Source organism: Musca autumnalis, unplaced genomic scaffold (genome assembly GCF_047663935.1).
Source record: "Musca autumnalis isolate F117 unplaced genomic scaffold, ASM4766393v1 scaffold_3, whole genome shotgun sequence".
NCBI lineage: Eukaryota > Metazoa > Arthropoda > Insecta > Diptera > Muscidae > Musca > Musca autumnalis.
The window spans coordinates 183,859,674-183,877,519 of NW_027411866.1; the positions used below are offsets into that span (position 1 = coordinate 183,859,674).

The 17,846-nt window shown below is 36.7% G+C and overlaps 1 protein-coding gene across 8 annotated transcripts in view; it reads right to left on the reverse strand.

Moving 5' to 3' along the window:
- Window positions 1-17,846, reverse strand: part of LOC141398572 (frequenin-2) — a 258,760-nt gene that overhangs the window by 33,341 nt on the left and 207,573 nt on the right. For all 8 annotated transcript variants that reach the window (XM_073975962.1, XM_073975955.1, XM_073975956.1 and 5 more), the window contains 2 exons: window positions 9,348-9,372; window positions 9,087-9,135 (listed from right to left, as the gene is read on the reverse strand). In XM_073975962.1, coding sequence (XP_073832063.1) covers window positions 9,087-9,135; window positions 9,348-9,372 — 74 coding nt within the window. The remainder of the gene's footprint in view (window positions 1-9,086; window positions 9,136-9,347; window positions 9,373-17,846) is intronic.

Sequence of the window (17,846 nt, forward strand, 5' to 3'; positions counted from 1 at the left end):
CCAGAAAACAAAAAATCAAATTGATATCGATGGGATAGATGGAAGACATTCATCGATGGGGTTGTATGTACTACTGTTTCCAAAAGCAGCAAAGGTACGTGCACGATCATAACAAATATAACTGATAGCCACAGCATATTCCATTCAACTAGCCCAATTGCTGTTTGAAAGCACTCCTCGTCCCGATAACATATTACCACAATAGCAAAATATTGCCCACTCCATGCAAACAGCAGCAAAAACCATACTCGGATACAAGAAACCTCCACCAAGGATTCCATGTTATGACCAGAAGTGTGCTGCTAAAGAAGAGAAAAATTCGGCTGAAGAATAATAAGGCAGCAGAAGCCGATGGCCTACCAGCCGAGCTCTTCCAAACCAAAAGCGACACGCTGATAAGGTGTGTGCATCACACCCATCTGGCAGGAAGAACGCATACCCTACGATTGGAACCTGAGCTTCCTATGTCCAGTCTGCTCTACATACAGGGGCATAAGTCTGCTCCTGCTATTATGTGAGCGACTAAAGCAAATGGTTAATGAAATTATTGGACCCCATCAGTGTGGCATTATACCAGTCATGAACATTAGACTTTAAAGTTGGTGTCAATTTCTCTTTGTTTTGTGAACCATCAACAAAACAACGTTTACGCAGTTATTACACCCTCCACCATAATATGGACTGTATAATTTCATGTGTCATTCGGTTTGTAACACATCGAAATATTCATCGGTATAAACATATCCGTCTGTTGAAATCAATTTTTTATTACTTGCAGGATGGTTGGTATTGAAAATGGGATATATCGGTCCACGTTTTGATATAGCCCCCATAGAACGGTACCTCCCGATTTGCGGTACTTTTAAGGTTTTAGCTTTATTATCCAACCAAAATGGCTGAAATTTGGTATTTAGTTATCGTTGGGTGTATAGAACTTTCCACCTGAAATTTGTTGGTATAAGTTCACGCCTTCATATAGCCCCCATAGAACGGTACCTCCCGATATTCGGTATTTTGAAGGTTTTAGCTTCATTATCACACCGAAATGGCTGAAATTTGGTCCATAGTCTTCGTTGGGGGTATAAAACTTTCCCCCTGAATTTTGTCGTTATCGGTCCACGCCTTCATGTAGCCCCCATAGAACTGTACCTCCCGATTTTCGGTATTTCGAAGGTTGTGGCCTAAATATTACCGCAAAATAGCTGAAATTTGGTATTGAAACTTCGTTGGGGGTACTCAATCTTCCCCCTTACATTTGTCGGTATAGGTCCACGACTTCATATAGCCCCATAGAACTGTACCTCCCGATTTTCTGTATTTTGAACGTTGTGGCCTCAATATTCCACCAAAATGGTGATATAAAACTGTTCCCTAGGTACATGTCTGTCGGTATAGGTCCACGTTTCGATCAATATCCCACCGAAATGACTGAAATTCGTTATTTAGTCTTCCAAGAGGTTATAAAATATTCCAGAACAGTATCATCAGTTTAGGTCCAGGTATTCCTATATTCCCATCGAAGCGTACTTCTTGATTTGCGGTATTTTTTAAGTTTTAGCCACATTCTCTTACCGAAATATTTGGTATTATTCTTCTTTGAGTCTAAAAACTTTCCGTCAGAAATTTGTCGGTATAGATCGACGTGCCTCACATTGTTTTACCGAAATTGCTGAAATTTGGTATTAAGTCATACACGAAAGGTGGTGGAGGGTATAACAAGTTCGGCCCAGCCGAACTTAACACCGTTCTTCCTTCCGTTCCTAATTTGGTATGGAAGTTTCTATTGTTCCTAGGATGGCAAATAGCTATATCGGTCCACTTTTTGATATCGCCCCCATAGAATGGTACCACCCAATTTTCGGTATTTGGAAGGTTTTATCCACAATTGCCCATCGAAATGGCTGAAATTTGGTATTTGGTCTTCATTTGGGGTATTAAACCTTCTATATGAAGGTTGTCGGCATAGGCCCACGCTTTCATTTAGCCCCCGTAGATCGTACCTCCCTATTTTCGGTATTTTGAAGGTTGTGGCCTCAACAAAAATACATTGTTCCACAACATCCCATACGGGACAAGGGAGACTTCTCTCATATCAATGAGTGCACCCCGATTCATATTTACCTCAATGATATGGGACCTACTGTTTATCGCCGAGTCCGAACGGCGTGTCTTAAGACACCACTTGTGGAGAATTTTTTCAAGGCTGAAATACTCAGGAAATGTCGCCAACATTACTGAGGGGTATTTTGCCACCGTTGAAAAATGTTTGATGTTGCCTGGCCGGGGCAGCGAACCCCCGACCTTCTGCGTACAAGGCGGGCCTGCATACCATTGCACCACGGTGGCATTGTGGCCTCAATATTCCTCAGAAATGGCTGAAATTTGGTTTTAGTCTTCGTTGGGGGTATTAAACGTTCCAAATGAAATTTGTCAGTATAGGTCCACTCCTTAGTATAGCCCCCATAAAACGGTATCTGCCTATTTTCGGTATTTGAGGGTTGTGGCCACAGCAACCCACCGAAATGGCTGAAATTTGGTATTTAGTCTTTGTTGGAGGTAAAAGCCTTTCCGACGGAAATTCTTCCGTATAGGTACAAATTTCGATATAGCCCCCATAGAACGGTACCTTCCGATTTTCGTAATTCTGAAGGTTGTTACGTCAATATCCTACCGAAAGACTGAAATTTGTTTTTTAGTTTTCCATGGGGTTATAAAATATTCCAGTAGAAAATTATCAGTATAGGTCCGCAGGTTCTTATATACCCATAGAAGCATACCTCTTGATTTTCGGTATTTTGAAGGTTTTATCGAAATATCAGAAATTTGGTATTTAGTCTATTTTGATTCTAAAAACTTTCCGCCAGAAATTTTTAGGTATAGATCGAGGTTTTGATATGGAACGGTATCTCCCGAATTTCGGTATTTTGAAGGTTAGCCACATTGTTTTACTGAACTTTCTGAAATGTGGTATTTAGTCTTCTTCATAAACGAAAGGAAACTAATTGTTCCATTTGACTTCAATACAACTCGTGGTGGAGGGTATAATAAGTTCGGCCTGGCCGAACTTAACGCCGTTCTTACTTGTTTAAATTAAATTTATTTGGATTAGTAATGACTTTAGAAGACATTTACATTTAAAATAAGTCGCGATTTCGCTCCCCACTGCTTTAGACCGGGCAAATCCACCATTGACCAGATATTTACCTTGAGGAAAATTCTAGAAAAGATCAACATCTTTTTGTCGATTATAAAGCAGCTTCTACAGCCCCATACGTTCATGTCTGATTTTGGTATCCCCGCAAAGCTCTTTCGGCTTTGTAAGGTGACATTAACTTATACTGGTTACTCAGTTAAAATAGGAACGAACCTTTCCGAAAAGTTTATTACCAAAAAGGTTTCAGACAAGGAGAAGGCCTGTCGTGTGATCTCTTCAACATCCTGTTGGAAAAGGTTATACGAGATGAGAAGGTCAAAAGAAGTGGAATAATATATACAAACATTCATATGTTGCTTGCTTATGCCGACGACATTGACATCATGGGTCTATTGGTAAAGGAAGCGATAAACAAAGTTGTTGGTATCGATGCGTAATGCATCCATGTATCTCGCAACTACTGTGAATGTTGGTACCTACAGTATTGAGATAGTAAAATACCTCGGCACCGTCATAAGCACAAAAAACAACATCAGTTGTGAAACAAGAAGAATAGTGTTGGCAAACAGATGCTACTTTGGGATAAGTAAGCAGTTTAAGAATAAAACTACATCTCGTCAAACAAAAGTAACACTTTTCAAAACAATGATACTGCCCGTGCCTATGTACGGTTCCGAAGCACGGGTACTTGCGCAAGCAGATAAGGCATTGCTTGGTGTGTTCTACAGAAAAAATCTTCTGCGTTCATATGTTCTAACTATTTAAAAAAGTCAAACACCAATAAACATAGCATAAAAATGCAAAAAATTGAAAAAATATATTTGTAAGTAATAAGTAATATATATATTTTTTAATTTAAAAAAAAATAAGTTTTTTCCAAATTAAAAAAAATACTCCTTGGGTTTTCATAAAACTCATATAACTCTTATACGGTGTGCCTTAACCAAATTTAAATGAAAAGAGCTTAGATCTGGAAAGTTTTTGCAGATTCTTTACTTACAAGAAACAAAAAAAAATCTTTTAATTAATTTCTCGTTAGAGACGAGCTTACTGACCAAGATGCTTTTTGAAAAAGGAAAGCCGACGAACCACGTCCTTGAAAAACACATGGAAAAAAGTGTTGTCACGGCGTGTTAGTGTTCAGAACCAAACTCATAACTTTCAAAGGCGACGCTAAGCGTTTGTCATGAAAGCCATACAAAGATTTGAACAAAAAATTCAACTTTGTAAAAAAACAACTTGCATTTGAAAGAGGAAATAAGTTAGAGGATAGCGAAGCCGCCCCACAGTCGATGTGTCTGAGGAGCCTTCCTAAACCAAAGGCGAAACATGCATGTCACACAGTGGTGATTGTGTGGGTTCGTATCGTCGGCTTTCCTTTTTCAAAAAGCATCTTGGTCAGTAAGCTCGTCTCTAACGAGAAATTAATTAAAAAATTAATAAAAAAATGACCTTCGCCTAATAGGCAAAATTTTCAAATAAAAATAAAAAAAAAAAATCGCCGGAGGGATTTTCAAATAAATCGCGATTTAAGTTCACATTTTTAGGGGTTCTTTAGGTTTTCACGACTTTGCATGGATACCGCGAGTCCTATGTAAATAGGCCTATAGAACATGTTGTAGCTGTGAATTCACAAGATTGACATTTATGATATTCTCTTAGGTTTTACCGTTTTTGAGATATAGAAGTTCAAACTGAGACAATGCACTTACTGTATCGCCTCCTTATAAAACAATATCATGTTCATTGCGCCTTAACTAACTTTGGATGAAAACCGCTTACACATGTGAAGATTTCGCGGATTTCGAAACAGCTATGTTCATAGATAAGAAAAATAAAACAAGTAAAAAGTCGTTAAGTTCGGCCGGGCCGAACTTTTTATACCCTCCAACATAAGATAGTCTTAATTAAAATGGAATAATTTGGGTCCTTTTACAATTTTAGGTGGAACAACTTTTCGATAATGGTTAGACTACTACTGTCTCCCGCTATTGCTTAAATTACACTGTGAACACAAATGTTGGGACAGAGATAATTCCTTTTGGAGATGAAAGCCCTTTGTGTGTGTATATTAAAAACCCCGAAGGACAGATGCGCCGTGATTCGAACTTCCGCGTTATGGCGTGATGAAGTTTTTGCAAGAGACCCTGTAAGCCATCATGAATTAACATTATATGTTTGTTTGTTGTTTTTGTAGAGCACTTAAGCAACAGTAAACAAAGATATAACGCTAACTCCTGATGGCTCACAGGGTCTCTAACAAAAATTTCATCACGCCATAACGCGGAAGTTCGACTCACGGCGGGTTCATAATATACTCACCAAGGCCTTTCTTCCCCAAGAGGAATTTTCCGTGCCCCAGGCTTTCACCTCCATTTTGTTGCACAGTGTTATCTGATCTAATCTAAAAAAATGTGTTCAGGTAGGTGAAAGGTACCACCTACGGGGCTATATCAAAGAGTCAACCTATCTTTAAATTTTTTGGCGGAAAAGTTTTATAGCTGCAGGGAACTTCAAGAGTCAAATTGAGGGTAGTTTCATCAAAACAATGTAGACCCTCAAAAATGGACCCATGTTGACGAATTTTAGTGAAGAAATTTCGTGACCACTGAAAATTCCCGAAAATCGGGAGGTACAGTTATATGGGGGGATATACCAAAACATGGACCTATATTGACGATTATTTTTGAATAGACAAAATTGTAGCTAAAATTCTCAAAATACCGATCATTACAGCTAGTTCGGTTAAAAATTGCAGCTAAAATTCTCAAAATACCGAAAATCGGGAGATATCGTTATATGGGGGCTATACCAAAACCTGGACCTATGTTGACGATGTTTGGTGGAGATGTTTCATGACCACTGAGAACCTCAAATGTCAAATTGCAGATATTTCGGTTACAAATTGTGGCTAAAATTCTCAAAATACCGAAAATCGGGAGGTACCGTTATATGGGAGCTATACCAAAACAAGGACCTATGTTGACGATGCTTGGTGGAGATATTTCATGACTACTGAGAACCTCAAATGGCAAATTACAGCTAGTTGACGATGTTTGGTGGAGATGTTTCATGACCACTGAGAACCTCAAATGTCAAATTGCAGATATTTCGGTTACAAATTGTGGCTAAAATTCTCAAAATACCGAAAATCGGGAGGTACCGTTATATGGGGGCTATACCAAAACATGGACCTATGTTGACGATGTTTGGTGGAGATGTTTCATGACCACTGAGAACCTCAAATGTCAAATTGCAGATATTTCGGTTACAAATTGTGTCTAAAATTCTCAAAATACCGAAAATCGGGAGGTACCGTTATATGGGAGCTATACTAAAACATGGACCTTTGTTGACGATGCTTGGTGGAGATATTTCATGACCACTGAGAACCTCAAATGGCAAATTACAGCTAGTTCGGTTAAAAATTTTAGCTAAAATTCTCAAAATACCGAAAATCGGGAGGTACCGTTATATGGGGGCTATACCAAAACAGGGACCTATGTTGACGATGTTTCGTGGAGATGTTTCATGACCACTGAGTACCTCAAATGTCAAATTGCAGATAGTTCGGTTAAAAATTTTGGCTAAAATTCTCAAAATACCGAAAATCGGGAGGTACCGTTATATGGGGACTATACCAAAACATGGACCTATGCCCATATCCTTTGGGATATAAGTTTGTTGATCACTAGAAACCCTAAGTGCCAAATTATAGCTAATTCGGTCTGCAAATGTGGCGAAGAACGTCAAAATACCTCAAATCCGGAGGTACCGTTATATGGGGGCTATACCAAAAAGTGGACCGATATAGCCCATCAACTTGACCTGCCTATGGAAAAAAGACCCTCGGGTGCAAAATTTCAGCACTCTATCTCAATTATTGCGGACGCTAAACTGATTACAACAGACGGACAGACGGACAGACAGACGGACAGACGGACATGGCTAGATCGTCTTAGAATTTTATCCTGATCAAGAATATATATACTTTATAGGGTCGCAAATGATTAGTTCGATGTGTTACAAACAGAATGACAAACTTAATATACCCTCCATACTATGGTGGAGGGTATAAAAACAGAAAAAATCGCAGGAGGGATTTTTAAATAAATGGCGATCAGAATTCACAATTTTAGGGTTTTTTTTAGGTTTTCACGATTTTGCTTGGAAACCGCAAGTCGAATCGAAATGAGTCTAAAAAAATGTTGTAGCTGTGAAAATTATTGAGATATAGAGGGTCAGTTAAAATTTTTAGGTTTGTATCTTAAGTCTTCAAGATTTTGCTTGGAAACCGCAAGTCATATCAAAATGGGTCTAAAGAATATGTTAAAGCTGTGAAAATTCTCTACAAGATTGGAAGATTTATTTTTTCCTAGGTTGTACCATTTTCAAGATATATAAGTTTAATTTGGGAAATTTCAGTAATGGCATTGTTTTATAAGGAGGCGATACAGTCGGTGCTTTTCTCAATTTGAACTTATATATCTCAAAACGGTAAAAACTATTTACATAGGACTCGCGGTTTCTAAGCAAAATCGTGAAAACCTAAAGAACCCCTAAAAATGTGAACTTAAGTCGCGATTTATTTAAAAATCTCTCCGGCGATTTTTTTGGTTTCTTGATATTTCTCATCTATAAGCATTGTAGTTTCAGAATCTGCAAAAACTTCCAGGTGTAAGCACTTTCTATTTAAAATTAGTTAAGGCGCACCGTGCTTATAAATTTATATGGGAAACGCTATGGAAAAACCACAAAGTTTTACACATGTAAGATCCAAAAAATTGAAGTGTTAAACGGACTAAACGGGACGGGTACAAAAGTATATATGTGCTGCAAGAAGACACTCTCGGGCATCATTCTGTTCCAAGCTCTGCGCTAAAAGTTCTAGAATTTGGATTTTACATAAATTAAGTACATGAGGAAAAATAAGATAGCTCACTTCGTGTAAACGCTACGCTAAGTTGTTTAAATAGTTCTTAAAGACAACAATTTTACCCACCTAACAAAAAAACAATGAACAAAATATCTGTCATAGAAATAACTATTTCTTTCCCGAGAAATTTCTAAAAATTACTTATTTTCCAAATTCGCAAGAAAATTGTCGTCTATAGGAGCACACAACGCCCACACCTTCCAATATTTTGACCTAATTGTTTGGTTTCCTTAGTTTCAATATGTTTACTGTCATCTCATATAGAAATGAACAATCGGTGACGACAAAAAATTGGGGCCAGGAAAATCGATTCGTGAACCACTGTTCGTCGTATGAGCAGCGAGCTGTAATAACTATACAACGACATCAGTATAGTTGAACGAATCGAGATACAACGATTGTGTTGGCTAGGCCATGTCATGAGAATGAGTGATGATGAACCCGATCAGAAGCTACATAAATACGAGCCGCATGACGGCTCACGCAGAACTGGAAGGTCAAGGCTTCGTTAGAGTGAACAAGTGAAACGCGACATCAGAAAACACCATATCCAAGATTGGGAAAATACAGCAACAAACAGAAAGGAATGGAGATTTAGTTCGGCTTATGGAACAAATGTTGTGTAAAAGGCCAGCTAAATAAGTATATAGTTCGAACAATTTGATTATTGCCTTCGAAACTGATCGTGTTAACCAGCCAGCCAATAAGTAGGCCAACTCAAAATTGCTGTAAACGGATTTGGCCTTCATTTACCTTCATACCCATTATTTCAATGGAACACATTTCTGATTGTGACAAAGTACATGTTCCCTCTTTATCTATAAGGATGATGGGAAACAATAACTTCAACTTTTTCCAGCAGTTCCTGTTACAAAACGCGAAAACTTTTAAGTCAAGCAATAACATTTAAAAAACAACAAGAAACAAAATATAACCGCACAACAAAGAGCAAAGAAAAACAAAAAGCAACCATTAAATGACAAAGTCAATACTTACTTGTTCGGTGAGTAAACCATTCGGACAGTCTTTTAGAAAACCTTTGTGCCTAAATGAGATAATAAATGTAAAAAGAAAAACGGATACAGTACAATGAGGGTTAAAATAATCATATTATGATAAGGATTCCACAAGAGGTTGAAATTCGAACAAAAATCTTATTTAAAAAAGAAGTTCTTTTTTTAAATCTCACACTCTGATATTTAAATAAAATTTCATTTCATCAAAAAAAGCTCAAATAATAGACACATTTTCACTTACCATTGTCTAATCTCTTTTTCAGTAACTGTAACGAGAAGAGTGAAAGAGAAGATGTCATTTAAATTCATTTAATGCTAAAAATGTTTGCATTGTAAAGACAACGACAATTTGCCACACACACATTAAAAACCATAACATCAAAAGAATAGGGGAAACGGCAAAATGTATTTTAAACTAAAGGATAAACAGCAACTGCTAAATCTTTTTGTGAATAAATAAACAATATTTGAAAGGGATTTCAACAACCATAGTATGGTTTTATGTTGTTTACCAACATTAATGTTGCTTTCTCAATTTGATTGTCCTTCATTTGGTATTTACATAGAATTCTTCAACAGCTTAAATCTCAGTAAACGCAATTTTTCATCAACCGAAGGACAGCTGTTTGTTATGCTTTGTCGTTTTGTTATTCAGACAAAGATTACAATAAGAACAACAATAATATCTGAACTGAATAACAAATACAAGAGATTTTCGTCATTGTCATTAAAAGTAGTCAGTAAAATTATTTGAAGATATTTTGAATTTTAAGGCCATAAGCAAAATTGTGACAAAGTAGTTTAAAATATGGACATAAGTTGTGTACGTACTAAAAAGTTCTAATTTGAAGAACTGTGTACTTAAGACTTCAACTCAGACGGTCCTACATGACAAACATTTTTGCCGAACTTTTTCTATCCAATCTTTTGACAAATTGTCCTCATAATATTGTTTGATCATCATCAATATGTTTCTTCGTTACTTAGTCTCTCTTAGAAAAGCGAATTATTTTTTTATGTAAAAGTATACAACTTGTTATGGATATGTATATCCATAATTATGATAAGAATAGCTTTAGATTGATATTTTTACTTCATTTATTGATATATATGGCCACTTTGTATTTTTTTAATTTTTGTTTCTCCCGATTTTGGTAGTTTTGATGATTTTAGCAGCATTACCCAACTGAAATGGCTGAAATTCGACATTTAGTTTTCGTTGGTGTTATAAAATGTTCCAATACAGAATTGTCGGTACAGTTCCACTTTTTGATATAGCCTCCATAGAACGGCATCGCCCGATTTTAAAATATAATAAAACCAAAATGGCTGAAATCTGATTTGAATATATATATGGGGTTTTCTGAGTGAACTCGGCACTTTTTCGATATGAGGTTTTTGATTTCCTTTATTTTTTGCATTTTTTTATATTTTTGCATTTCAGTATATTTTCAGATTTTTTTTTTTTTTTTGACCAACGGCTCCAGAGATATCGCGCCTTGGTCTAATGTGAAAAAATCTTTTTTGTATGTTTTTTTTTTGTTTTACCAGCTATTTAAAAAAAATAGAAAAATAATATTTGCACAGTGGGGTTGGATGCAATTTTCCAGATTTTATATTTAAAATCACTTTTTAACAATGATTGTACTCTTCCATTTTCTTTAAATTTGTTTGAATTAACCTACGTTCAATTACAAAAAATCTAAGTCCTATTGGTAGTGGTATTCGAATGGCTACTATTTTTTCTTTATATGGCTGGGCATCCGAGCAGTATAATCTACCAAACATTAAAGTGATAATTGCCACCGTCGCACGGTGGTCGAAAGCACTGATCTAGCGGCGCGAAATTAATAACATGCAAACGTATTGAGATACGTCATTGAAATTTGGCACAAACTCAGCTTGTACCTGTGGGTAATAATGGGCCAAATATGAACAATATCGGCTGATGTTTTGGTATAGCCCCCATATAACGGTACCTTAAGATTTTCGGTATTTTGAGGATTTAAGCCACAATTTCGTAGCAAATTACCTGTAATTTGGTGCTTAGGTCAAAGTGTCAAAAAATAATTTCACTAAAAATTATGGACATAGGTGCACGTTTTGATATAGCCCCCATGTAACCGTACCTCCCAATTTAAGGTATTTTAAATATCATGACCACACTTTTAAACCAACTTGGCTGTAATTTTGCATTGCGTGTTCTCACTGCGTATAAAATCTTCTTACAAAACATTTTCAACACGGATTTATGTTTCGATGTAGCCCCTTTTATGGTACCCCGATTCGTTGAATTTTTACTTGTTATTTAATAACATATTTAGCTATAATATGGTATTATAGTGTCTCCGGGGGTAGAAATCCTCCTTGCAAACATTTCTCAAGATAGGTCCATATTTTGATTTAGCTCCCATACAAATGCACAGCTAAATTTGCATGAATTTCATGCAAAATCCCTTTTTTTTAAAGTGCAGTCATCAAAAGATTTGCAAATATTTGCAGCCCCAAAAAATAATCGAACCTAAGTTCGGCTAAGTTTACAAGATGCACTCTATGGAACAAGCGCGTACAACCCATAAAAACACAAAAAAATTGATTTTTTTGAAAATTTATTGCTATATAGCTAAGTACCTCCAGACCCCAAACTAATTTTTAAAATTTAAATCTCACCCTCTGCTATTAATTGAATATAAATCTTGTCCAGTTTCATTACGAATGCATTTAACATTTAAACAAATATGAAGTTAATTTTTTTGCAACAATTTTTAAAAATCTGATGCAACAAAAACTCTTGCATTTGATAGTGAATAACTGAGTGAATATGTACAACAACAAAAATTAAAAAACAAAATCTTTGTCTGCGAAGTGTCTGTAATCGATACAATGGAAAATATTTCGCAATTGTATAGTTCGATTTTTTTTACTTTTGCGCCGCTAGATCAGTGGTTTCGACCAGTGTGCGTCGTGCAAAGGAACACCCGCCTTGCACGCTAAAGGTCGTGGGTTCGATTACCCGGCCAGGCATCATAAAAAATTTTAACGGTGGCAAAATTTCCCTCAGAAATGTTGGCGACATTTCCTGAGCATTTAAGCCATGTAAAACATCTCTACAAGTGAAGTCTTAGGACACGCTGTTCGGCCTCGGCAATAAACAGTGGGTCCCTTATCACTGAGTTAATATAAATCGGGGTGCACTCATTGATATGAGAGAGGTCTCCCTTGTCCCGTATGAGATGTTTGTGGAACAACTATTAATTGTTTCAGAAGATGATTATATAAATACAAGAGAGGATTTGAATTTAATATATATATATATATATATATATATATATATATATATATATATATATATATATATATATATATATATATTATGACTAAACCTATCGCGGGCACAAAAAAACTTAATTTAGTAATACACACTAGTGCTGGTAACCTAATTCCTAAATCATTCTTAAAATCGCAAACTGAAGAAGTTTTTAAGATATTTAAGACAAATTCCTAAATAAAACAACAAAACGAATGTTAAACAAGTGAGAAAAGGCTATAGTCGGTACTGGGCCGACTATGTGATACCCTACACCACTACCTCTGTGCATAATTTTTCACTCGAAAACATTTCATTTAGGGAGATACGAAAGTTTTCACCTATCTGGCTTTTATACCAAATGACTTAAGGCGAACTGAACCAAAATATTTAATATTTAATTTTATATTGGACTACTATCGACATCACCAACATCAATATTCTTCTATCTCTGTGAGAAAATTGCGTGATGATCCGATCAAAATTCCGACCTGTAGTGTGACTGCAGAAGAAGTGGAAAAAAGGGATGTATTACCGACTATTGCGATATCTCTATTATTTGACCACCTACGCCAACCTACTTGGCATACTTTTAAAGATGGGATTTTCCACTTTCTTAGTCGGGCTTTGCTTTTGAAAAGTCCCTAACAAAAGCTGTGATATTCGTCATTATAACTAAAATCGCAAAAATGAAAAGTTGGGTTCTATAAGCGACTATTGCGATATCTTCGTTATGTGACCGCCTACGACAACCTACGTTACATCGTTTCAAAGCCGATATTTTCTACTTTCATTGCCAAGTTTTTCTTTTTATATACCCCTTATAGACGCTGAGATATTTGCTTTAGAATAAAATGTAGACATTTTCTCCAAATAACTTTTTTGCTCATTCCGACCCCTAATTATTATCCGACCATCACCAAAATCAATAGGTTTCTTCCCCTCCGGGACCCCTATCAACACCCAAAATTTCGTGACGATCCGATCAAAATTGCGACATGTAGCGTGATTTCCAAAAAAATGGAAAATGGGATGTATTACCGACTATTGCAATATCTCCGTTATTTGGTCACCTATGCCGACCTAGTTTGCATCATTGTAAAGATGGGATCTTCTACTTTCACAGTCAGGCTTTGCTTTTGAAAAGTCCCTAACCAAAGCTGTGATATTCGTCATTATAATTAAAATCGCAAGAATGAAAATTTGGGATTTATTTGCCACTATTGTAATATCTCCGTTGTTTGATCACCTACGAGAAATTGCATTACATCATTAGAAAGGTGATATTTTCTATCTTTATTCTCAGGTCTTGCTTTTGGTATACCCCATATAGAAGCTGAGATTTTCGCTTTGAAAAAAAACGTTGTCTTTTTATCCACATAAGTTTTTTGCCCATTCCGACACCTAAATATTATCCGACCATCACCAAAATCAATAGGCTTCTTCCCCTCCGGGACCCCCATCAACACCCAAAATTTCGTGACGATCCGATCAAAATTCGACCTGTAGCGTGATTACAAGGTTTAGATGGACAGACGGACAGACGGACGGACGGACACACGTAGCCAGATCGACTCAGCTCGTCGAGACATTAATTTTGATATTTTTATCCACATAAGTTTTTTGCCCATTCCGACACCTAAATATTATCCGACCATCACCAAAATCAATAGGCTTCTTCCCCTCCGGGACCCCCATCAACACCCAAAATTTCGTGACGATCCGATCAAAATTCGACCTGTAGCGTGATTACAAGGTTTAGATGGACAGACGGACAGACGGACGGACGGACACACGTAGCCAGATCGACTCAGCTCGTCGAGACATTAATTTTGATATATATTGGTCTACGACCATTATTTCGATGTGTTACAAACTTGTTGGCCAAAACCAACTTATAATACCCTCGCCACATAGTGGTGTAGGGTATAAAAAGTAAGCAAAGGCTATAGTCGGACGGGGCCGACCATGTGATACCCTACACCACAACCTGTAGGAATTAGCTATGTGCAATCGCCTTGCACGCTGAATGTCCGGGTTCGATTCCCATCAAATTGTCTACGGTGCCAAAATACCCTTAGTAATGTTGGCGATATTTCCTGAGTATTTCCGCCATGAAAAACGTCTCTACAAGTGACACCTTAGGACACGCCGTTCGGCGATAAAAACTAGGTAACATATCAATAACTTAATATGAATCCATTGATATAAGAAAAGCCTCCCTTGTCCTTACTGGGATGTTTGTGGAAAATATATAAATTATACATTTCTAAAAAATGTTCAAAAATTGGAAAATTCACATTGATTAGCCCCTCATGTTCAATTACACACCAAAGAAGATAGTATAAGTCAGCTGAGCTAACGGTGATATACCCTCAACCTCTGCCGTTTAAAAATAGATTTATTTTGTAACACGAGTTTGCTTCTGGACTATTATCTCAGGAAGTATGACTTACCCCACAAAAGGGACCAGAATAGGGACCGTGAAATAATCAAATAGATCCTATACGGGTATTCAAACTGCACTTTTCCCAAATTTTGTGTGGGAGGTACTCGACGGACGGTCCGATATATCCATATTCCAACCTGATACATGACTGGATAAAATAATAAAAATGGGGTCTAAAATTAATATTTCGATGAAACACATCTTTGGTCGTATTTTCTTTGTATCGCCTTTACCCTAAATCCTGTGGTATAAAATAATTGGCGAAGCGACCCCATGCTGCAATATTTTTATAAAACATCCAATTTGACAACTGAATTGAAAATTTCTCTCTCATGATAGAGACAATTTGTAGCATGGGAGGAAATTGTGGTTCTCTACACAAAACCCATTATATATTAGGCAGTAGGCCCGTTATCTAGCAGACACATTTTTGCAATTTGTATCAGGGGATAGATCAGTAGTTATTATTCCATATGTAGGCTACTTTGCCGGTATATGTCCTCCAGGAATTAAAATATGGACCAAAAATTAAATTTGTATATTTTTCATACAAAAGTAATTCTCTATGTCACCCGCTAAATAATATCAGATCACCATGCAAAATTAAAGACATTTCTTTCTACCTAAACTTTTACCTCGTGCAAAATTTCGTGACTATTGAGTTATAATTGCGACCTCTAGAGTGTTAATTACTACACTACAAACAAAAAACTGGATATATTAGTCTGTAGCTCTGTTATCTGATCACGTACATCAACGTAATCGACATCAGTGCAAAGGTCAAGAGACCGTCTTCCAAATATAACTCACGAGGGAAAAATGTGTCTTTCAGGAACAAAGATATAAGTTGTACATTAAAAATTTTCACACAAAAGTTGTGGTCCATTTAACCCTCTAAATATGATCTGATCGCCATCTCAAATTGCAAGCTTCTTCTCTGTCATATACTCTTACCTTATATAAAATTTCGCGTTGATCGAACTATTATTGCAACCTACAGAGCCGCTAGAAAATTGAATGAATATTATTGTTTTGGTCCATTTCACCCGCTAAATATTTCTCGATCACCACCATAAGAATAGGGATCTATTCTGGCCTGAACCCGACCTCCTTACAAAATTTCGTGACGATCGGTCCATAATTGCGGCCTGGAGCGTGTTTACAATTTATAATGGACAGACGGACGGACGGACACACATCTCAAAATCGCTTTATCTCGTCGAGATATGAAGATTGGTATACCACATTTGGGGTCTCCGACGAATGTTACATGAATTTTTACCAAAACAAACTTATAATACCCTTTCCTCATAGTGGTGTAGGGTATAAAAATGTAATTTTGTATTTTTTTAAAGAAAAAATGGTATTGACAAATTAAAAAAAAAAAATCAGAAAAAATAATAATCATTCGAATCCCACCACAAAATAGGACTTAAAATGTTTGTAACTGAACGTAGGGGTCCATCTGTGCCCACTGTGCAAATATTTTTTCTATCTTTTATTCAATAGCTGATAAAACAACAAAACATACAAAAAACATTTGTTTCAAATTGGACCAATATTAGAGAAGTGATGAGTATTTCTTTGAGTATAGTTTTCACAGAATTCGACCTTTTCAAGGCGCGATATCTCTAGAGCCGTTGGTAAAAAAATCTGAAAATATACTGAAATGCTTTGCTGATGAGCAGCATGACCACAGCAAAAAATAAAGGAAAACAAAAACCTCATCTTGAAAAAGGGTCGAATTTCACTCAAAAATCCCCATATATAATTTATATGGTGGAAGCTATAATTAGAGTTCTTAATCTCCTCATTCTTTGTCTTAAGACACGCCGTTCAGACTCGGTGATAAACAGTAGGTCCCATATCATTGAGCTAATATGAATCGGGGTGCACTCATTGATATGAGAGAAGTCTCCCTTGTCCCGTATGGGATGTTTGTGGAACAAAAAAAAAAATCAACTCATTCTGCCCTTTTAAGTAATAAAAACTTGTATATGACAGTTTTTTTGGAGACGCATTACTGCATAAATTTTCCTGCTTCCACCCATATCGTGGGAACAGAAGGACGGACATTTTCATTATGTATTTTCTTATCTATTATGCTGTGATCAGTTCCAAGTGATATATGATTTTAATTTTAAAATTTTTTTCCATAATAGTAGTTTTATTTGAACCAAATTTAAAAAAAATTCTTCCTTCCCAAATTGGCATATTTCATAGAAAATGTTATAAATCCGAAAGTCGCAGGTAAAAATTTAAAACGTTAAACTAGACAAGATACATCAAAAATTAAAAACAAGTAAGAACGGCGTTAAGTTCGGCCAGTCCGAACTTGTTATACCCTCCACTACGATTTGTATTGACGAACATGTAAGAACGGCGTTAAGTTCGACCGGGCCGAACTGGTTATACCCTCCACCATGAGTTGTAGTGGGGGCTATATTAAGACATGGACCTGTACCGACAAATTTCTGGGGGAAAGTTTTATACCACTAACGAAGACTAAATACCAAATTTCAGCCATTTCGGTGGATTATTGAGCCACAAGCTTCAAAATACCGAAAATTGGGAGGTACCGTTCTATGGGGGCTATATGAAGCCGTGGACCTATGCCGGCAAATTAAGAGGAGAAAGTTGAATACCCCCTATGCCGTCGAATTTCATATGGAAAGTTTAATATCCCAAATGAAGACGAAATACCAAATTTCAGCGATTTCGGAGGATTATTGTGGCCACAACCTTAAAAATACCGAAAATCGGGAGGTACCGTTCTATGGGGGCTACATGATGGCGTGGACCTATACCGACAAATTTCTGGGGGAAAGTTTTATACCCCCATAGAAGAGTAAGTACCAAATTTCAGCCATTGTGGTGGATTATTGTGGCCACAACCTTCATAATACCGAAAATCGGGAGGTACCGTTCTATGGGGGCTATATGAAGGCGTGGAACTATACCGACAAATTTCTGGGGGAAAGTTA